The sequence below is a fragment of the Melanerpes formicivorus genome, unplaced genomic scaffold (assembly GCF_026170545.1).
Source record: "Melanerpes formicivorus ecotype bairdi unplaced genomic scaffold, bMelFor1.0.p_v2 SCAF_7, whole genome shotgun sequence".
In the NCBI taxonomy this organism is placed as follows: Eukaryota; Metazoa; Chordata; class Aves; order Piciformes; family Picidae; genus Melanerpes; species Melanerpes formicivorus.
Window position 1 is genome coordinate 13,196,693 of NW_027142359.1, and position 23,538 is coordinate 13,220,230.

Here is a 23,538-nt window from a genome sequence, read left to right on the forward strand (position 1 = left end):
GCATCGTAACCTCGCGAGACTAGGGGCGAGATTTCATTGGGGTGCTGGAGAACGACGAAGAAAGCTCGCGGCGTTTCGGCTGCTCTCCCCCCACCCCCCTCCCCCTCGACGGGGGGAACCCTTCGGGGGGGGGGGTGGAGGTGGGGAAAGAGGTGTGGTGAAGGGGCCGCGAGCTCGCGATGTTTCCATGGTGGCAGGAATGATTAGAGACACCCTCCGATAGGGTGGAGAGCGTCACATGACGTGGAGGCTGGGGAGGGGAGAGGAGGGCAGGGCAGCACAGCACAGCGCTGGAGGCCCTGCGGGTAGATCTCGCGTGAATTTGCATCGAGTAGTGAGTGCGCGGGGGAAAGCTCGGCCTGGGGAGCGGAGGCTGCCGGGAGCAAGGTTGGCCCTCGGGGTGTTTGAGGCGGTGTCGGTTGGGTGAGTGCGGGATGGCGGTAATTGAAGGGGACCTGAGGGTAACTGGCAGCGCTGCGGTTTGGCCGCCTGCGCCCCTACTTTATATTGCTCCTGGGGAGGCGCTTGGTGTTTTGGTGGTTCTATTTCTGTATGACTTACTCCCCTCCCGGCTGAGGACTGGGCAGGGGAAGTAGCAAGAATGGGTATTCTCCTAAGCTCTGAGTGGGGACGTGGACCTTTTTTCCGCCTTAATGCGGCACTGTCCTCTGAAGGGGCTCTTCGTAACGTTGTGCCGCCTTGTCTTCGGTTGTGCGGCCGCCTGGCGCTGTCAGTGTGCCCGCTGTGTGGCAACTGTGGAAAATAATACGAGTTCCCATTCCGAGGGAGAAGCCTTGTCAAGTGAAGAGGCGAGTGGCGCCTCTTCGGGCTTATTGCCGAACCCCGCGGAGCGGCAGAGCCGTTCAGCCGAACTCCTTCGGGCACTCTGCCCGTCGTGTCCCTTCAGGTGCGGCACATGTCTTGTTTTGAGCAGATTTTCGGCTGTTCCCCCGCCGCGCGAAACGGCGTAGGCTTTTTCCTTTCACCTTTCAGGGAGCTTCACTTGAGTCTTCCCACAGAGTCCACGGTTGCTTATTTCTTATTTGAAAATAGTCGTTGTTGTTAAACAACGTTAAGTTGTTCAACAATTTTTACAGCTGGGGGGATTTTTTTTCCCCCCTGTCTGCGCAAGCACAAATTTAATGAAAAATTTGAGCTAGTAATACTTTAATCTGGGGACTGTTCAGGTCCTGTGACCTGGTGGAGGTGAACTGTTACGCTGAATATGGATGACGGTATTGCAAAGGCTTCTTACCTCGACGACTACACGGAATATCTACTTAGCTATCATAGCAGTAAAGATTAAATAATACTGAAGGGGAGCTAAGCTGTACAACTGAGGGGACGCTTTGCAGTTTTCAAATAGTTTGTTTATGTGTATTGAACTGTTGTTTCTGAATTACATAAATGTCATGCTGTGGGTTTTTTTTGTTTGGGGTGTTGTTGTTAATGTGCATTTAAGTGTAAGTGGTCTCCTCCAACCTAAGTGAGCCTAGGTTTCTCTTCCGTTAGTGCTTTTAATTAAGTAACAGTCGTTTTAGATTTTACTGAATTTTGTGCTATACGCAGAAAAGGAGCAATGCTGGTTTAAGACACATAAGAAAATGCATCTTGCTGTCTTCTCTTTTGGCTAACCTTGTATTTCTATGCTGCCTTAAGAAGTTCTTAGTTTCTTACTGGTCCCTTCAGTTCTGGCTGTTCATAAATGATGTAATTTTTGCTGCTGGGGTCAGATTATTCTGCATCTTCACTCTAGGTAACTCCACCAAAGGAGGTTGAAAATGTGCTAGATTTTTTTTTTTCCCCACTACAAAACTTTTGCTCAAAAGGGTTTTAAGCTTATTACATGTCACAGAACTGAAATTCCTACATGCTTCTTAGCAGATTACAGCTGTGATTACAGCTAGGTGAACTTTTGCTGCTGAGATGCTGCTGGAAAAGTATGTTCAGAAGAATTAGCATATATTTCAAATTGATGTAGCTGTGTCAGCTGTGGTAGGTTGGGGAGAAAAGCAAAAAGAGATTTTGTGAAGTGGGAACTTCATGCTGGACTCTGCAATTTCTGAACAATTTGACCTTGAACTATTTTTTAAATTTCCTTTGTTGCTGAGAATTTGGCCAAGTATACCAGCCATGCTATGCAAATTAATAATTAGAGCAATAGAAGTTGACTGTGATGTATTGAGACTAATGTTGGCTGCTGGCTATGTCTTTTATGGCTCTCCATTTACTAGAAGATAGGAAATGTCTAAGGACTTTGCTTTTTAGTGTTACGACATAAGCTAATGATTCTTCACAGAGTTCTGTGAGGCAAGCTAGTAGCTGTGTACCACTAATGATATTTTTAGGCAATTACAATGCCTTGGGCTAGTGAAAACACTTTTGGCTGTTACTGTAACTGTTTTAATTGCATTTGTAAACAACTACTGTGAAGGGAATGTCAGTTTTGGAGTTGTTACTAGCTTTTTACTGTTGTTTGAAAGCTGGGAGAGGTATTTAGTGTGGATAAGATGCTTCCAAATTCCTTAAGTTACTATATTAGCCTTTCAGATAGTTAGAATATGAAATTTAGCAAATTACAGAGTTGTTTCTATATGTATTTCTCATGATGGCACTTGGAACCCATCTACCAGAAAATAGTCCCTTAAGCACTTTATCTCCATTTCCCTTTATTAATACTTCTGTTGAGAAAATTATCCTTATGGTATTAATTCTTTCTCTTCAGTCTCTAAATGGAGAGGGGATGAGGATCTTACCAACTTAACAGTGCTAACTGCAATATTCTTTCAAGTATTTTGCTGACTTAAGCAGCATACATCAGGTTATTCTGCTTTCTCGCTTGAAATAATTATTCATTGCCTGTTTTCTCAAATCGGCCTTCTAAGAAGTCAAATGTGGTAGACCATGTAAGCATGTATTTTCACTATTAGAACATGAACTTTGGTTTTGTTGTGTAAAATAAGCTTGACTTCTATAGTAACTCCTTCTTACTAAAGAAGGAGGTATAATAAGAAAAATACACCACACTTCAGAATTTCAATAATTAGTAGACCAGAGGTTACAGCAAATATGGAATTTTAAAACATCTTGCAGTATTTCTTTTGGAGATTGGAGGAAGGTATCTTCTTTAACTATGCATTTTAGATAATGACATCTCTCATGGTTTTCAGGTTGCTGTGTTTTTGAGTAATCATCAGACTGGAATGTTCTAGTAGGTATAATTACCGGGAAACAGCTAGTTTAAATTAAAAAGTCTGACAAATCAGAAACCTTTTTTTTTCTCCTATCTATAGCCTGGATTATCACGGACTTGATGGAGAATTGGGGGGGGGAACACAAATCACTTTTTTATTAAAAACCTCCAAAATACTGTGTTTATGAAGAATACATTAAATTAGACTAAAAGGTTTGTGGGGTACTTCTAAATTAGCTAGCTCAGATATTGCAAAAGCGTGGAGCTGACTCATTTTTTTGCATAAGTTAAGACTCTTCAGTGCATGTTTGCATTTGCGTTCTGTTGTTGGATTGTTTGGATTCCTTTTTCCTTTTAACAATTGACTTCAACTTTGATCTGTGGTTACCAGGCTAAAGAGTAAGTCAGTCCTGAAAGAAATTATTTGCTAGTACAGGTAGGGAGACCTCTCACAGGGTCATACACTAAAGGACCTCTGCAACTCTATGGATAGCATGTTTTGTTTTGCTTTGCCTCGGAACACTAAACACCTATAAATGAAAAAGCGATCACAGTCTCAACTATCAGAGAAGGGCAGCCATTGTGATAACTCCACATCTGCCCATTACGCTTTCTGCAAGTCACTGCTGGTGTGGTGAAATTTGTAACTGGTTTCTGATGATTTCATCACTTTCAGAGATTTAGATTAACTGATTCAGATCCAGCCAGCTGATGCTTCTGCATTGGCAAAGGGTGTCCAGGATCTGCAACGTTATTAGTGCAGACACTTCCTTTAAGTAACTAAGAGAAGATTTAGTATGTGCTCTGTATCCATACAACTGCTAATCTGTTATGAGCTAAACTTGAAAAAACTCTTAACTAGCTTACAGAAGGCTATCAAATTGCATTAGGCCTTCATTGCATTTGATGTCTCAAATACAGAAGAATACATCTGAGAACAAGCATGTACTTCTTAAGTACAACTGAAGTGTGCAGTCAGATAGCATAGATCACCATATAGAAAGAATACAGTGTAAAAAGGCAGCTGGGTAATATTAGTCAGCATGCTAATGTGGTCATCAGTCTTCAGCATTGGATTTGTTCTAGAGGCTTAGATGTTTGTGTGTGGATGTCATGGGAAGGAAAGCTTTGCAAGCCCAGAGAATTTGTTTGCAGTTAACATCTGTAAAACTCCCAGATGGGAGAATGAGGGGAAGGAGTGTAAAAAGCATCTCTGGAAATAAATTGGTTGAAGGAAATAGGCATGGAAATTACCTGTGAATGAGGCATAGGTGGGGTTTGAGGTACTTGGAAATGGAGAACAAATACTGCAATAGTAGAAGCAATAGTAGTTTTAGCCTGGAGAAGAGGAGGCTCAAGGGAGACCTTATTGCCGTCTACAACTACCTGAAGGGTGGTTGTAGCTAGGTGGGGGTCTCTTCGCCCAGACAACGAGCACCAGAACAAGAGGACACAGTCTCAAGCTGCACCAGTGGAGGTTTAGGCTGGGTGTTAGGAAGAAATTCTTCACAGAAAGAGTGATTGGCCATTGGAATGGGCTGCCCAGGTTGGTGGTGGAGTCACCATCACTGGAGGTGTTTAAAAAGAGCCTGGATGAGGCACTTAGTGCCATGGTTCAGTTGATTAAGATAGTGCTGGGTCATAGGTTGGACTCGATGACCTGAAAGGTCTTTTCCAACCTGGTTAATTCTATATTCAATATAGAACTGTCTACTGTATCCCTTCATCAGCAGAGCACTGAAGGAGATGTGTTCAAGTCCTGTTAATAAGTGTGTAAATCCATATTTTGCTGTATTAAGGTGATGATGTCCTGAATTCTTACTTTGAAATGGGAAAAGCTTGATTGCTTTAAAAAGACTGGTGTTACTTCCCTGTTACAAAAGCAGGATTGCTAGTAGTATTCTTCCTGAGACCGTTTAATTACAGCTAAAACCTATTTGTTAATTTGTGAGCCAGAGCACATTATTTTTAACCAAATTTTGCTTGTATTATGTTAATTGAAAAAGCAAGCATAGAAAGTTAAAACTCTTCTGAGGATGAGGAAGGAAAAATAGAGGAGATAGTTTAGAAGTTCTAAATGACGATAAACCCATGGTTATGACAAGTTTAGATAAACTGAAAATCTTGTTAAAGGTTATATGCATGTTTTGGAAAACAAATGTTTTCACTGATGTTTGTAAGGGTATTTTTTTTCTTTAATAAATCAATATCCAAAGGTACCCTAGAGAAAGCTGTGGACTAACAACCCCTTCAGTATCTGTCAGTGAGTACAAGTGTCTTAGTGTAACCATAAAAAGCCCAGTTGTATTTAAAAATTAAATACAACTCTCAGCACTCAATAACAATGCTGCTAGACTTGGAAAGGGATGAATGGTGCTTGGTTAACATCAGAAACCAATTAAAAAAAAATCAGCGATGTGGGTTTCATGATAGGACTTCATGTGTAGAACAAGAAAACAGGAGATCCTATAAGTTTATCTTAAACACACAAAATATCATACACCTGTAAACCTTCTGACTGACTTGGTATTTTCAGCAGAAAATGTGAAGAAATACTTTATTTCGTTTGTACAGGAAGTTTTGTTCTCAGTTAGATTTCTGTCCTAAAAGTGAATTGTTTCTGTGTAATATTTTCATGAAATAGGCATTGAACTGATAAATTCAGTGGATGTTTTCTAATTCATCACTGTTCCTTGTACTGCATTTTTTCAGAAGGTTCAGAGGAAAAGTTAAAATATGTTGCTATCTATGGTGAAATGTCCTTCTAAGACTTGCTTCTATGCAAAGTTTGAACTTTTAATGAGTTTGAGGGGAGCATTTTTCCCAAACTATAGAATTTCTGTGGTCTTTTAGCAAGCTTCAGCATCTGTTGTATTATAATTTTAAAATATTACCAGTTTAGAATGCCTAGATGTTCTGCTTAATTGTTCCTCTTTCCATGTTGTACCTTCTTTACCTCTTAGCTAGGCAGGCACCAGCTAATCCAGAGCAATAAAGTATTTTGTTATTAACTGCAAAGTAGGTCTGTTAAACTCTCCACTTTCATCTTTTCCTGTAACTCTTCTAGATTGACTAAGCAGGAGGAGGGGAAAAAAAACAATGGAGAACCACATTTTAGCTATGGTATGTGGTTGAAACATTTGAAAGACTAAGGAGCAACTATTTTGATCTCTGTTACAGCAGAATCTGGTAAATATAATTAGCACTGCTTGTAGTTCTGTTTTCTGTAGGTGCGTGGAAGTGAGCTTACTGACATATGTTCTCCTTTCAGGTTAAACAGTTGTTCTAACATGTCCTTTTCAAATTCCTGTCTTTATACAATGGTTCAGTGTGTGCGTTTCCAGCCTTGCATGTAAAACTATCTGCATGAATCAGAGCAGCTGGGTAGGACTTTGACGAGCACATTCTGGAAAAAGCATCTAATGTGACCATCTCCTTTCACTTATTTAAGAACAGTGTGATCACATGGCCACAGCAAAAATGTGTTCAGATCCTTATTTGGTAATGCATTAATAACCTTCATCTTGTTTGAGATAACATCAATTAAAAACTATACCACGTAGATGAATCACTTTTCCAAATGAATTAGTCTCATAGTTTCTCTTTTCATCATGACTGAGAAGATGATTTATGTTCTACTGGAAACTGTATGTTTCCTGTCATTATTACAGAACAAAGGAAAAGAAACAACCGAATAAAAAAAAACCAAGGAGTGTGTGGATAGGGATTATGCAGACATCTTCCACCTACCCTCCACCTTTTCCCCCCCTTACATGTGGCCTGTAACTATGGTCAGTATCATGTATATTTAGCTTTTTTTGTCTTACCTATGGTGTTTACTCATAGTTTTTTAATTATGTCAGGAAAAAAAAATCCAATAATTTTGCAGAAAGGAAAAAAAAAAAAAGCCAAACAACTTGGAGACATGGCTTCTGTGTCTTAATTATGGAACATGACTGAAGTAGTGATAAAACTAGATGAGCTATCAGTCTTCAGTAGAAACATGTGGAGTATCTTCACCATTAGGAAAATATTTCTATAATGTCTTATGTTCCAGTAATGAATGTTCTGATCTGGTGGTGTGTTTGTGCTGGTTTTCTAAAATAGCATAAATGCTAATACTTAGTAATAGGCTGAGAACCATTGGAAAGAAAGACTGCAAGTTCAGATCAGGTCACATCTGAGTCATACCAGTGCCACTTCCTCAAGATTTTTAGCAACAGCTAATGTGTAAGGACTGTCTTTATTCTACAGGTGCCCTGAGTTTTCTGCTGCCCTGCTGAAACAATAAGTTGTAAATTATATTGGTGGAAGAAAAACTCCTAGGATTGCATTCTGTGAATGTAGGAGTTGCTACCATAGTTAACACAAGCACCTATAAATTGTTGCAGGTGGTGGATGCTCTCACATTTCTATGGATGAAAGGCTAAAAGAGGAGCTGTTGTATGCTGCTTCCACTGGAGTAGATCTGAAATGAAACATTCTGCATACCCTAATGTTTCTGAGGTGATAAGGCAGTTACAACTAATTTTATGTAGGCTAATTTAAATAAATGCATTTAAAATGCCTTTTAAAAAAATCTTTTTTCCATTCCAGTTTCTTGAAGGAAAGTCAGCAAGGGTTGTTGTGGAAACTAGTGCTGTTTTTCCATTGTCCTTTTCCTGTTAATCAGTGCATAGCGCTACTGTTAGGTCACAGCCGTTCTTCTACTCCAGGATACATTTGGTGGAAGAACTGGTAGGGAGCCAGTTGCAGTTCCCAGGGTCTGAGCTGGCTGGCCTTGTGTCCAGTCTCAGCTAGCCCAGAGCAAATGTTACTTTGGTTTGTGCCAGCTGGCCCTGGTCTATGGAATGGAGAATGCTGGACTTCAGGAGTACTGTGTGAGCTGGGTGTTCTGTCTCTGTGCTTCTAGGGAGATTTCTACCCCATCTGTGCTGTAAGAGTGGGGCTGAATCCATTCAATGTTACTGTCAATTTAAGTCTCACATTTACTGGAATATTAGAAATATCTTTACAAGCGTTACAAAATGCTTGTTTAAAAAAGGTCTTACTGTTAACACCACCATTTTATTCCACTTGGACAACAATACAGATGTACTAACTATTTAATGCTTATTTTTCAAGGTTCGTAGAGTCAACAGATGTGAAGTTAGGAAAATTAGGGTAGAAGTCTTTACATCTTGTCATGTTGTTTGCTTTGGGGTTTTTGGTTTCTGGTTTGGTTTTGGGTTTTTCGTTTGGTTGTTTTGGTTTTGTGGTGTATATAAATTGTCTGTGAGCCTACAGGCAAGGGATAACTTTGTTGCATAGGAACACATGGAGAGGTGATAGGAGAGTCAGCATGGTTCCACATAGGAACTGCTACAACTCAACCTTTGTTACCCAGAAGTAAGTTTTAAGTAACATGCCTTTCGTATATGTACACTAAAAAAAACTCCACAGAAAAACAGTGACAGAGCCCCCCCAAAATGAAAAAAAATCAACCCCCCAAAACCTCCAAGCATGAAAGTTCCCACCAACCCTGCTTGGCAGTTCAAAAAATCATTAAACTCATTTATTAGTAAACATAAAGCAATACTCTAGTTTATGTGACAAGCCGGCAGGCTAGGATAATGAGTACTCAAACTCTTTTCATCTAATGCGTTACTTGAAGCAAACCTTAAGCACTTGGCCGAATCCCTAGTTTGGACAGTATTTGTGTGTCATTGAGGCTGCTTTACATAGTGCCAATGCTCACACTTGAAGCTTGTGTTAAAAAGTGGTAATTCTGTAGAACGTGTAGTGAGGGTGCTCATCTAGAGAATGCTGAACTGGTCCATTAAACGTCTGTTTATCCTAGTAATTAGTGTTTGAAAGCGGCCATAAGTAGATGTTTCAGGGGAACTTAGGCTAGAGCAAGCACTTGGTACTCTTTTCACCTTCCCACCTTCCAAATAATTACAACTATGGGAACTCCTAACCTGCCTTCCCACTTGCAGTGGAGATCTCTTCTAGGATATTTTTTTCAGTATCCCACAGTAAGATTTTTGAGTTTCTAGCATCCTTTGTCAGGGAATTCTACCAATTCTAGATTTTTTTTTATTGTTGGAACTGAACTTGAGCTAGTTTGGTGTGGTAGTTCTGGCTGAGATTGGAGCAGATCATGGACAGTTCATGCATGCTTTTCCTCCTCTCTCTATCATTTATAGACCTTGTTGACTTCTCTCCTTTTATAGATTGAAGAGCTCAAGCTTCTTCAGTTGTTTCTCATGTGGAATCATAGAATGTTAGAAGTTGGAAGGGACCTCTAGAGATCATTGAGTCCAGCTCCCCTGCCAAAGCAGGATCATCTAGGGCCAGCTGCACAGGAATGCATCCAGGCAGGTTTTGAAAGCCTCCAGAGGAGTCTCCACAATCTCCCTGGGCACCCTGCTCCAGAACTCCATCAAGATAAATGATATCCACTGCTCTTCCTTTATCCATTTGGTGATGTCATCATAGAAGACTATCAGATTACTCAAGCAAGATTTCCCCTCAGTGAATCCATGCTGGCTACTCTTGATAACCCTCTTTTCTTGGCCTCCAGAACTAACTACTCCATCACCTTTTGAGGGATACAGGTGAAGCTGACTGGTCTGTAGTTGCCCAGGTCTTTCTTTTAGAAGAGTGGTGTGATATTGACCCTCTTCCAGTCCTCAGGCACCTCCCCTGTTCTTTCAAAAATCATGAAGAATGGTACCAGCAACAACGTCGCCACCGTACCAGGGCCCGTGGGTTTGTGCGCTTTTATTCTGTCCAAGTGAGCTCTAACCTAACCCACGCTAACTGGTGGAGAGTCTTCCTCCCTTCAGTTTTTCTCTTACCTCCAGTGTCTGAGATTTCTGGGGGTTGGTATTATCATTAAAGACTGAGGCAAAGAAGGCATTCAGTAATTCCACCATCGCTGCATTGTCTGTCACCATATCTCCCACCTCATTTAACTATGGACCACATTTTTCCCTATTCTTCCTTTTACTGTTGATCTATTTAAAGAAGCCCTTGTTGTCTTTCACTTCTCTAGCTAGCATTTGCATGTCTTTGATCATATTCTATAGTCCTTCACGAAACTCTTTGGTTTTTAATATCATACTTGGTTGGTGGGAGTTGAGAGGAACAGAACTGGACAGTGTTACGGTGTAGATACACTCTCGGTATTGTGCTGTTTGTATGTTTGTTTGGTTTTTTTGTCTCTATTCCTTTCCTCATACCTTCTAACACTTAATTTGTTTTTTTTTCCTGGATAACAGGTAATCTTGTTTTCTTTTTGATACTGATCAGAATTAATCAGTCCTTTTTTATTTTTTATAAACAATTTCTATTTTGTGTAGTATACTATTCTTGTTTAGAGAACAGAGTATCCTGGAAGCCTGTGTGACTCCTCTCTGACTACTGAAAATGTGTTCAGGGTATGAAAGGCTTGTATTGCAGCAGTATGGTGTTTCTTAAAACAATTGCTGGAAAGGCTGTAAAACTTGCTATGATCAAATAAAGAGCAACTAGTGATGGAGGGAAACGGTGAACAGTTATGAAGGATTAAACTCTATCATATTAAATATCTTGTTATATAACCAACATGGAAAGGCTGATGGTACTGGAGTCAGAAGTCTGGCTGGTATAGTGTGATAAATATGTGATTAAGTTTAACTCTTCATTTGCATATGGCTATTTCAGAACAGAATTCTTTGAGTGGGTGGTAAGCTCCTGTGTGATAGCAGTCTGGACCACAAGAAGTTAGGACAAAAATCCATCCTCATTATATGTAAAATTGAAAGGAGGAACTTGAACTGCTCTCTGTGCCCTGGACTGATAACTTCATAACAAATTGTGCAAGATATGTCAGAACATTTTCTTGTAGGAAACGCATTTTCAGCTTTCTTGGGAATTTTGTCTTTTTGGTAACAAGAAGATATTTCTCCTTACTAATTTTGCATGCTTTTGAAAATATGGATGGCAACAATGTTGTAAACTAGTCGAAGTTTGTAGTGGTGGCTGTGGTAAATAGACATAGTAATGTAAGGAACCCTGTTAAAAGTTTCACATGATTAGCATTTTTTGTGGTTGACCAATCAACTTGTTTTGAACAAGAGTCCTTTTACAGAATTTTATGTGGGTGGGAATTGAAATGGACACTGAATCTAAGTAAGGAATTGAAAAGCACTTCGGGAATCTGTATTCTTTCATACCACGGGAGCCTTAATGTGTAGATGAAAATACTTTGCTTGTGTGTTGCTTTGTGTGACCATAGTTTGAAGGTCTGCTTTTGTTCTTCTAAGTGCAGTCTAATGAGCCATTGTGAGGCAAGGAGGAGTTACTTGAAATACACGATAGCCAGTCCTGATAACTGTACCTACTTGCAGGAAGATGTTAATTTCCTCTCAGCGATGGAAAGATAAATTTGGAAAACTTTTCAGCTGTTGTGGAGATTGTGACTTAGTAGACAGGAATCAGGTATGAGAAAGCAATTCTTTATGTTAATGACGTGTAAGTTTGCTATGTTGCAGTGATCAGTGTGCATGTGCTATTAGTGTCTAGTCAGGGTTTTGAAGGTAGTTGTAACCATGTTTAATATAAAATCTACTTTAGACTTGCCTTTTTTCCTGGTGTTGTGTGTAATTCTGTGTAGGGCATAATAAATAATTTTCTAAAGGGAAGAGCCCAACCCTGTAACTGAACGTACAACAAATGATACTAAGTTTTAATGTGAAAATATGATGGGCATTTTCAGTTGTGGTAGCATTTGTAGTATCAAGAAAAATAAGGCTAATTAAAAAACAAACAAAACAAAAAACACAACCCCAAAAAAGCTAACAATGCCTGCTGTCTTGTCGTGTCGACTTTCCAAATGAAGGCTGTATGAATCACAGGCTTAAAAATTGCTTTTGCAAGTTAAGAAGTGGTAACAGTATCTCTCTGTGATAGCAGTATGCTTAACCTGTAAATTCTGGAATGCATATTTAAAGTGAACTTTTCCACAGAAACATATCCTTTGGCCTGCTGACAGAGGCATAACTGCATGTATACTCTAGTAATATTAGAAACATTATTTTAAAGTAGTTACTGCCTATATATAAAATAGAAAAATAATATTGTTGATGCTAGGACTGATATAGCTTAAATATAGTGAATTTAATTGTCTGGGCTGATTCTATAGCATGCAGTTTCATTTAATATCTGTTCTAGAACAAAACAAAAAAATCAGATCTTTCTGGATAGTTTTCAATTTTTAAATGTAGGAAGCATAGTAGATGTGTCCTATGAAATACTGTGTCACAGTGACTTAACTGGCTTCCCTTAGAGATATATTTATTTTTGTAAAGCATGACTATGCCTAACCCACCTAATTTTTTATTTTTTTTTTTTTTTTTACCCGTGAGGAAATAAAATGTCCACAAGCCTTTATAATGTAAGCTTTAATTGTCAGTGAATTGCATTAAATTGCATGTGCTTCAGGAAAGAAATTATCATGTGTAATATAGAAACTGGGAAAATGCTTTGGGGTGCATTTAATTTTGAATATTTTACAAGTAGAGTGTCTCAAACACAATTTACACAATATGAAAATACAAAATCAGTGTGCCTAGTTAATGAAGCATGGTGTTTAACAAAGCTGATGTAATTGTCTATTGTAACTATAATTCTATTTTTAACGTTTTTTTTTGTGTGGTATATCTCTTTTTTTATTTACTTATTTACATGTAGAACCAGCCCCAGAAGGTTTATGTACAATGAACTTTACTTCCCTCACAGTAGCAGTGTGTTTCTGTTATAAACTCTGAAATTTATTCCTGTATGTAAAACTACCCACAGAAACTGTTAAGAAGTGGGGTTTGTGGGTAGAAGGTCTTACTCACAGTCCAAAAGTATAAACATAGCTCAGTCAGAAACTGCATACAGTTAAACATGGTGAGGAGAAAAGTTATTGTCAGCATTTTTTCTCTCAGAAAATAATAGATGATCTTATAGGAAATTTTACTACTGTATATGGATGTGCTGTCTTCAAACAATGGCTGATAAATGCCAATTTAAGCAATTCGTTAATGTGTGTTTGCAAATATTATGATACTTAATTGTGAAAGAGCTTTTTATGGGGAGGGATTTGGCTCCTCTGCCTTGACATTTACGTACACATGTGTATTTATAGTTGTGATCTGTCTGGAATTTGCCTTTGTGGTTTTGTTTGCTCTTAAACTTGTTCTGTGATCTACTCCTGTCTTCTTCAGCTTTATTTCTGAGGTTAATAGGTGAGAAGTGCAGGAGAAATTGCTTAATTTAAAAGAAGTAATGAGCGTTTTTATTCAACTTAAATGCTTAAGGGAATGATGACACTGTTATGGTTCAAAGCTTTTCCTTAAAATTACCTTATACTGGTACTAATTTATAATTAATCTGGAGTTTGAGATCAGTGTAACTATTACTGTGACTGTTTGCTTTATTTTGGTCCTTGCTTTTTTAGAGAAAGCAACTAATCCAAAGTTAGTGTTACTAACTGTTCTGAGACCTGAAGTGGTATGACCTTACTCCCGGTGTTCTGCCAGACTTCTGATGTGCAGCACTTGTCCATGTATGCGAGTTAAACTCTGGTTGTCAGAGAGAATAATGACAAAGATGTTTTTAAAGCAACAATTATTTAACTGAAATACTAACATGGGTGGAATGCAGAATATGACTATCTAAACTCACATTCAGATCTGAAGGTGAACTGTTGAAAAAGCAATTTTCAGCGTTAGATTTAAAAAGGAACTCTTGTTTTACAGAAGTGATTGTCACTTTCTTGGTTTTGATCAAAGAACATAGAAAATCCTTTATAATCCTAGATTATAGTGGGCTTACATTAAGCAAATTCTATATAGATTCAAAGTTTCCTTCAGTCTTCCTGAGATTTTTTTTAAAATAAATTGGCTGTTCAGCTTTTAAAACAAATTTGTTACAGTTGAAGACACACCACTTTTCCTCCCCAGTTAACTTAACAAAGCTTGAACTGAAATTTCCATTTTGTGTTGGTTTGTTTTGGTTTTGTGTGTGGTGGTTTTTGGTTGGTTGGCTTGTTTGTTTTGGTTTATTTGAATTGTAATAAATAACACTAAGGGAGCACTGACCAAGTACAGGGTGCTAACTTTCTTAGTACATATTAAGAGTACTGTATAAAGTTGGTTATAAGAACAAGAAGATGTGTCTGAGACTATCTAGTTTGGTAGAACATTAGTTTACAGAATTGACAATAAGCAAAAGCTTTGTAGATACCATTTGGCCCTACAGTGATAAAAACTTTTTTCCTCTGTTTGCTTGAAGTGGAATGCAGCTATTGTAAGGCTATTTAAAGAAAGATCTGATGATACAGATGGCTAATTGATTCATAGTGTGATACATCACAAAAAGATTGGTATGGTAAGAATGAACTTCCAAAAGATAGCTGATTGATGGACTTTTAAAACAAATCTGTTACATTTTTGAGGCGATGTTGCAGCCAATGTATTACTGGATTTATATGTTTGAGAAGTCACTTAGCATGCTCATTCAGAAGCACTCCTAATCAAAGCCTTAGATTGTGGCCTTACTGATTTTATAGGTACATAGTTTGTTGGCTTGCTCCTGGAAGGCTTGAGTAAATTGCAGGATGTGATACTGTTGGGTTGTCACAGCTAAGGCCAACCTTGGCTATGTAGGATATGTGGGGTTGTGTGTTGTTAGTACTTCCTAAACAAACAAAATCACAGTAACCACCTTTTCTTTTAGTGAAAGGTAGAAGTTCAGATGCAGGATGAGTGTGCATTCCAGGATGCTGCAATTAGAACTGTTTATGAGCTTCATGATACTTGGACACAAAATGTCTGAAGTGAGAGGTGACTGAAATGCTAGGATTATGAGAAATGAATTTACTTACAAAACACCCTGTGGTGTTTGTGAGTTGATCTACAAAGGAGAGACCTCAACACAAGTGCAGAAACTTCTAAAGAATGAAGTAATCCTCTAAATTAGTTCATCTGTCACATACTAGATGACTTCATCTGTTGGTTTGTTTTTTTTTTTTTTTTAGGGGACACTAATTCAGACATTTAAACAAAACCTGAACATCTTACTCACACACATTGGAAGCTGAATCTTTTCATAGTCTAGAATTTATTTTAGGGCTTCCAGTTCTAGATGTATATGCTAACAGGGAAAATAGGACCATAGAAGAAAAAATAAATAGGTGTTTCTCCTTTTAAAAGCTGTTTTATTTTCTGTTTGTCTGAGCCTATTTGAAGGGTCTGCAATGCCTGAAGTCCTTGCTGTGGACGATACATAAAGGATTTTCTTTTGTGAATAACTGGAAAAGAATGTAGGATGAAAGTGACAAAGAATTACAAAGATCAGATAAACTACAGCTGCTAGATTTTCAGAAGTTATCTGTCCTTGAAACTGCTCTAATACTAGAAGATTGAAAGATGTGAAAGGTTACCATACTTACCAGATTTAGTTGTCTGAAGAAATGCTCTAGATGCACTAGAAGTGCATGCTAATCTTTTAATAATAATCATCATAATAACAATAATAAAGTTTTCACTGAATCTAAGAGTCCTATCTCTCAATCTATTACAAATTGTTTAAAGAATTCCATAAGCATGTGAGAGGATCTACAGCCTAGTTGTATGTCCTAGAGATCTCTGATTATATGATAAAAGAAAGGTCTCAGCATAGATAAAAGGAAGGAGCATGCATTATGGAAGGAGATGCTCTGGTTATCCTATCAACTCATAGAACATATGAGATTCCAGACTGCAATTTCATTCTGACTTCAAGATGTCATGTGGGGCAGGAAGCACAAGTAATGTAGTCATTGCTGTACATCTCACACAGAATCTTAAGTTTGAGGGAATAACATACCTAATGAGGGTATAACTTGGCACTTACGCCACTTATACCTTATATTTTAAACTAGCCACTTCCAACTGACCAGAGGTTTTGAAAAACTTAATGAAAAATACAGTCCTGAAACAAGCCTGAACTATTGCTGTTCTGACAGTTCTATTATAACAGCATAGTGGCATGTGTATCATGAGGGCCTCCTTGAACTATCACTGCCGGGAGTACTTCAAGTGATGTAAGTTAGGACACTAACAGAGGTTGCTCAAACCGTACTGTGAAAGCGCAGCTTAGCGTAACTCCTTGTATTGCTAGTTTTGCAAGAGAATTTAAGACTGCTTTCAATTTTATTGTGTCAATAATGATGGAGTAAGCATGCTGTTGCAGTTCAGAGTATTGTAACTGCTGGGTTTGGATGGCGATTTGTCATATTTGCAACTGTTTCTTGAATGTAGCAAGCTTAAAATTGCCCACTAAAACATGTGAAGCAGCTTCTTAGAGGGTGGTAGTGTTCCTACTGCTTTCAGAACTTAGTAGCGGAAAAAATGCCAAGTTCAAGATATGCATCTACAAGCAATGCTAATAGCTAACAAAATTAGCACTTTTGAAAGAAAGATAAAACAAAAGAATGATCATTAAAAGACTAGCTTTATTCCATGTGGAGGTCAGCAACAACTTCCTCTTTCAACTGTAGAGATCATTGATTCTGTATCCTTGAAGTTTCCAGTGTTCCAAAAATGAAAGTAAGGCCTGAGAGCTTTGTTGTCAAGGGGAACTGATTCCTTTTTTCAAAACTGTTTGGCTTCTGTTACAATTAAAATAACTACAGATATGCAAAAGTTCTTCTCAAATATGGTGATGAAATCTCATCTTTATTCTGTCATCTTTCCCACTCCTACTCCAAGGAGAATTAAAAAAAAAAAAGGGGGGGGGGAAGGGGGGGGAAGGTGGGAAGGGCAGATCTTGGATATATTGAGGGAATCTAGTAAGTTCTGATACAGGAATTGGAGAACAGATATGAATCAGAAGGTTACTATTCTCCATTTGAGTGTGATGCTCCCTTGGGTGCTATATGCTGCTTTTCTTAAACATTTTTTTTTATCATTAGAAGGAAGGTAATTGAGTCTAATCATCTTCATAAAAGTAACTTCATAATTGAGCCTGCAAATGTCTTCATACAGGTAGCATCTATATATATATATTACCAAGATAGGTACTTTGTTCTAGGAAAAATATATTTCTTTTTCAAGCCGTGTTAATCAGTCTTGAAGTTTACCTTCATATGGACAAGTAGGGTTAACATAGCTGTTAATTAAAATCTAAAAGAAATCTTGCAGGCTTAAACCATTCCTTCTGCAGAGCATGAGAAATACTTCAAGAGTAAAATCTGCACTATGTATTGTAAAACAAATGCCTAGGAACCAGATACTTTTCTGTTACTCCCATAGAAGAAAGCTATTTGCTTGATATGTTGCTGTCCTTGTATAATAGTCTTGATATTGCCTCCTGTGTAGAAAGATGCCAGGATGGAGAGTAAGACTTTTAGTCTGTTTTAATTGAGTGGCTTCAGCAGTTGTAAATTGAGTGGTATTTCTTGCTCAGATTTAATTCCTTGCTGCTCAGTAGTATATGGCTGCAGTCAGCTGTGGTTGAGGGTGGCTTAATTTTATTTTCAAACAAATGAAGTTACTCTTTCTGAAATTTTGCAGTTAAACTTGGGTGTAAAATAATCTGTAGCCTTTGCTGGAAAGGGTACAAAACCATACTGATATGTTTGGAAATCAGTTATATGTACAGCTGTATAGAATCTGTGAAGTAAAATGTTGTAATTACTTTCTGCAGGCTTCCTTTCTGCTGCAGCAGTTACGCCTTTAGAGCTGACTGGATTCAGCTCTGTGGTGAAAGGCATTCTATCACACCGTTCAACCTTTAAACTTTCTAGTTGCTTGAGAAGGGAGAAAATAGAATTTCAGCATTTTCTCTGTGTGTGTGCGCATGCGCTTGTATGTGAGAGAGTGCAAGCTGTGCAGGCTGTTCAGCTGGGGCAGACGGGGAAGTGACGTCCTCTATTATGTGTTGTTCTAGAAAGAGCGGAGACACGTACTGTAGATGGGAGGGCCCTAAAGAGGGCTGTGTCTTGTCCAGTGTGCGTGATTATTTATAAATGAGTAACGGGGGAAGGAATGAAGTACGGAGAAACTGTTTAGCGTTTCCTTAATGTATTGGAGAGTTTGTTGTTTTTTAACAACTCATTTTGTCATTTTGTTTCAGTTCTGAATTTGATTTTTATTTTTCCTTCTCTAGCATCTCTTCGTTGCTAAGACTACTTTGTTTATAGCGAAGAAAACCTGAATTCCTCCAACAGTCAGGATGGGGAAAGATTATTATTCGATCTTGGGAATTGAAAAAGGGGCTTCTGACGAGGATATTAAAAAGGCTTACAGAAAACAAGCACTTAAATGGCATCCAGATAAGAACAAATCTCCCCACGCCGAGGAAAAATTCAAAGAGATTGCAGAAGCTTACGAAGTGCTCAGTGATCCCAAGAAGAGAGACATTTATGATCAGTTTGGAGAGGAAGGTATGTCTGTCTCTGTTTATGCTCTGGCCAATTTCATTATGTTTCATGAAGCAAGATAAATATAGATGATGCATGAAAGCATGGTATGTGTGTGTGTGTTTTTTTTTTTTTTAAGGCAGTGTCTTGGATGTTTGACTCAGCTTTTTTAAATGTAAAGTGTATTATAGAGTTTTAATATTGATCTAGTTTTACTTATTTTAATGTAGTTTTATGGTTGAGAGTTTGGTTGGGTTTGGTGGGTTTATTTTGTTGGTTGGGTTTGTGGTAGGGTGTTTTTTGTTTGTTTGTTTTTCTTCCCCCCCCCCCCCCCCCCCCCCCCCCTTTTTAAATTCCCAGTACTTGAAAGGCAAAACGTTACTGAATAGAAAAACTTTCTGAGGTCACTTACTACTGTCTTCCCTTGCCATAGCACTTTTTTGAGGTGCAGTTGAAAAGAGATGTATTCTTTTCTTAAATTTTTACTAAAGTCTGCTTAACTGAGGCAGGGCAGTCCTGAGCAGAAGCCCAGGTGTCCAGTCTGTAGTTGTCCTTGGCTTCTTGCCTGGAGGGGAAAGAATTTGGCTGATGTCATGAAATACCAGAACAATTTTTTAGCTTTAATTGTAAACAGTGATAACATGCCAAGAGAATGAGGCCTCAGAAATGTCATATTTATCCTAAAATGGTTATCTGAAGAGTATAATTGGAGGAGGAGGGGGTGTTAGTGGTTTTTTGTTGGGTTGGGCTTTTTTGGTTTGCCTTTTTTGTTGTTTTTGTTTTGACCAGCATGACTTTCAGTCTTATGATTGAGCAAGAGAGGAAGTCATTAATATCCCTCCCCTTAAAGATTTGGTATCAGAAATTCCATATGAAATAATTACTTCCCTTGTGACAAGTAGGTCCAGTCACTCATGGCCCTTTTTTTTTGTTAGCTTTTTTTGGTTTGTTGTTGGTTTTTTACTAATATAAAGGAGGGCACTTAAATAACAGTCCTTTAGGGATAATTGTGTGGTTTTAGGATTACATAATAAAATTTGGTCCTCTGTTACATGTAGGACTTAATACAATTGTTAACATTCATAAGTTCATGTAGAAGACCTTTAGCTTTTACAGAGGATGCAGGCTTTTTTGTCTTTTGCTTCATTGTATATGTTCAAAGCTATAGTGCTGCTACTGAAACATTCTGGGGGAAAAAAGTGTTTATGTAGATACCTCCTGTGTTTTTTTGCATTCTCACTTCTTACCCTGCCTCCTTTCTGTGAATCATTATAACTATTTACTCTGTGGATTCATTTGCTTTTTGGGTTGCAGTGCACCATCTCCTCTTAACTAGTTTCCCAAAATACTGTTTTAGTCACTTTTGCAAAAGAGCTTGAAGTAAATCATGTAAAGCAATGCAGACTTTGGCATCCTATTATGAAGTACTTGAAGACAGAGGTTCAAAACATATATGTCTCTTCATTTACAGTATAAAACTAAACCAAATAATGAGTTTTTAGAATGGCGAATATGGAAATACCTCCTTATGAGCCTTGGTTGCTCTCTAAGCTCTCCAATTGCATCTAAGAGTGCAACTGATAGTGAAGAGAGAAATGCAGGGGATTGGAGAAAGGAAACCTCAGTGTTTTTACAGCCAGTAACTTAGTGTACCTTCAGTAACTATTGGCTAACTATTTTAGGAAGGGTGTTTTTACTATCACAGGTTGAATTTGCTGACCTGCCTGCTTTACATTAGCAATACTGTGAGAGGAGGTATTACATATGGTCTGGTATTCAGATGAGAAAAGCATTCTGATATCCATCACTGTTGCTGTTGCTAACCAGAATGAATCTTATTCACAGATGATCTAAAACAATTAGACAAACACTACCCCCCTCCCCTTTCAAATTTAGAGAATGCATACTTACTAGTGTAAGCATTCCCATTTTCATGGCTATGGAAGTAGAATAGCAGCTGTAGTAGTGAGCTATAAGATTGAAAAAAATATAATCAGACATTCTGATTTTAGAAATAAAAGTCCCTTAAGAAAGCTCTCAGTCTTTTATCTTAAAGGTTTGAAAAGGTATCCTGAAATGGCCACATAGTGATTTGAGTCTTAACTGGAGTTAAAGAGCTCAGATGGTAGCAAACCCAGAATTCCTCCCCCTTTTTCCCTGATAAGGAAAAAGGAGAGAAAGAAGGGGGGGGGGGGGGAAGGGGGGACGGGAAAAGAGAAGGAGGTAAATCTCTACTGCCAAACCAACTCCAGATTTTTTTTTGGTAGAAGTAAATTTTTGACAAAAATATATAGCAGTAACAGGGGTAAGGAGTTAAGGATGAATAGGAAAAGTATACAAAACAAAATTTGGATGGCCTTATATCTCCCTCTATGTATGTGGATTTCAGTCCTGTAGAGGAGTGTGGGTGCAGCAGGGAGAAGACCAGGCCCAACCATGTGGCAGGTTGGATGTTAGGAAGAAGTTCTATACAGAAAGAGTGATTGCGCTATGGAATGGGTTGCCCGGGGAGGTGGTGGAGTCGCTGTCATTGAAGGTGTTCAGAAGGAGACTTGATGGGGTGCTTGGTGCCATGGGTTAGCTGTTTGGGTGGGTTGGATTGGTTGATGGGTTGGACACGATGATCTTGAAGGTCTCTTCCAACCTGGTTTGGTTTATTCTAATAAAGGTTTATTCTAATAAAGAACAGGAAGGCTAGCAGTGGCTGTTGGTCCTTTCGAACAGGCGAGGCAGGAGGAAAGAGCAAATGGCTGCAGCATCTTCCTTTTTATAGGCTTGCTGGACAGGAAGGGGGAGTGGAATAGACCACCTTTGACCCAGGGTATGCCTCCTCCTGGGAGGGGGAAACCAAGTCCCTCTCTGTTCACCTGGATCAGGTTTCTTTTGTCCCTTGAGGAAACAAGGATTTTGCAGCCCTCCCCCAGGATAGGTGTAACCCAGCACAGGCCATTGCAAGAGAGCAATAACTGTTACAAGGAAATACTTGTAGATCATCTGTTGGGAAAGAAAAATGATTTTAGCTGGATTGGAATGAGAAAGCATAAGTACAAGGAACTGTCCATTGAAAATTGTAAGAGAAGTACTATCAGGAAGAAAAGAGATGCAGATCTTTCCTTTTGGAAGAAAATAAGATAAAAATCCAAAGCTATTTGAGAACATTCTGATTTTTTTGCACAAAGATGACAACATTATATATAAGATTTCTGTACTCAGATGGGTCTTAGGAACATCGAAGATATTTTCAATTGTGGTCTCATTGAAGAGAGTTCCCAATTTTCCTAGCTATTTTACATCACAGGAATGCAAGCTGTAATGAGTTTGGATTTCTATATTGAGCATTAAGGAGGCATGTGGCTGCTTGATTATTGGCATGTTACCTTTTAGCCAAAGTGAACTGCAGGAAGACACAGGTAAAGCTAATTAACTCTGAGTTAAAGCTGAGCTATGGAGACTAGGAAGATGTTGCATATGATACTGCATAACTTTTCTCAGAGGTGATCTTGAAGAAGCATGCAACTCCCAACAGACTTTGCAGAACAATAAAAAGTCAGGTCAAGCAGACATATTTTTTTAAGATGCTAATTCTTTGAATAACTGCCTTTATTAATTTGAAATAAAATTGGCAGTGACAATACTTGTTCTGAAGTAGGAGTAATTCTAGAGCTTCAGGAACTTTGTTGCTGCTCAAGCTATTGCATTACTAGTTGGTACTGCATAGTCTGGCGGTGAGTCCTCATGGAACATGTGACCTTTCACACTACTGCAAAGACCTTTGTGACTCATTAGTTCTGATATTGTCACACTTTACAATTGGAAAGGTTATACTAATATTTGATTTGGTTTTGACTTCACTTATTTGTCTTATTTAGGCCTGAAAGGAGGAGCTGGAGGACCTGATGGACAGGGTGGTACCTTCCGGTACTCCTTCCATGGTGACCCACACGCTACATTTGCAGCTTTCTTTGGTGGCACAAATCCTTTTGAGATCTTCTTTGGAAGGAGGATGCCTGGTGGCAGAGACACTGAAGACATGGAGGTGGATGGTGATCCATTTGGATCATTCACTAGTTTTAGTATGAATGGTTTTCCAAGGGAAAGGAATACAGTTGGTAGCCAGTTGCGTCGTAAACAAGATCCTCCTGTAATCCATGAACTTAAAGTATCATTGGAAGAGATCTATCATGGCTGCACAAAAAGGATGAGGATTTCACGTAAAAGGCTTAACCCAGATGGTAGAAGTGTCCGAACAGAGGACAAAATTCTTACTATTGAGATAAAAAGAGGATGGAAAGAAGGCACCAAAATCACTTTTCCAAAAGAAGGTGATGAAACACCCAACACAATTCCAGCTGATATTGTTTTCATCATTAAAGATAAACCTCACTCTCACTTCAAGAGAGATGGATCAAATATTATCTATCCTGTTAAAATCAGCCTAAGAGAGGTAGGTGTCTTTTTTTTGGTAGAACTCTAAATGTTAAAACATTATGATATGGTAGAGTGGTTATGCTGCATAAGCTTTATAGCATCATTGAAGTGTTTTGTGGGGTTTTTTGTGGTATGTTGTTTTTTTGTTTGGGTGTGGGTTTTTTTGTTGGGTTTTGTTTTTGTTTTCAATTCATTTCACTTCTGTGAAGTCAGCATCTGGCTGCAGAGCACATTTATAGTGGAAGCAGTAACTGTTTTGATAAAAATGGAGTATTTAAAGATGCTTAACTATAGCTAAATATATATTAGGCTGAAATAACAAGCACAAATACAATGAAATGTATCCAATACCGTATGCTCCTTACTGCTGTGATATGATTGCTATTTCCATAGGACAAAAGTAGAAAGGTCTTAAGTATTTCCACTGCCAATAAATTCTGTGTCTGTCTTTATATGTCATAAGTTATTTCAATGTGATTTCAAAGTACATAGAGATTGA

At 38.4% G+C, this 23,538-nt stretch overlaps 1 protein-coding gene across 7 annotated transcripts in view; it reads left to right on the forward strand.

The window, feature by feature from the left end:
- The first annotated feature begins 36 nt into the window (after positions 1–36).
- DNAJB4 (DnaJ heat shock protein family (Hsp40) member B4) overlaps positions 37–23,538 on the forward strand; it is a 28,693-nt gene continuing 5,191 nt past the window's right edge. The window contains exons 1-3 of one of the 7 annotated variants that reach the window (XM_068141105.1): positions 37–152; positions 18,359–18,635; positions 22,481–23,055. In XM_068141105.1, coding sequence (XP_067997206.1) covers positions 18,425–18,635; positions 22,481–23,055 — 786 coding nt within the window. In that variant the 5' untranslated portion in view covers positions 37–152; positions 18,359–18,424. Of the gene's footprint in view, positions 153–228; positions 424–11,557; positions 11,660–18,107; positions 18,274–18,358; positions 18,636–22,480; positions 23,056–23,538 lie in introns of those variants that run through there. The other 6 variants (XM_068141100.1, XM_068141101.1, XM_068141106.1 and 3 more) reach the window with 6 other exon arrangements.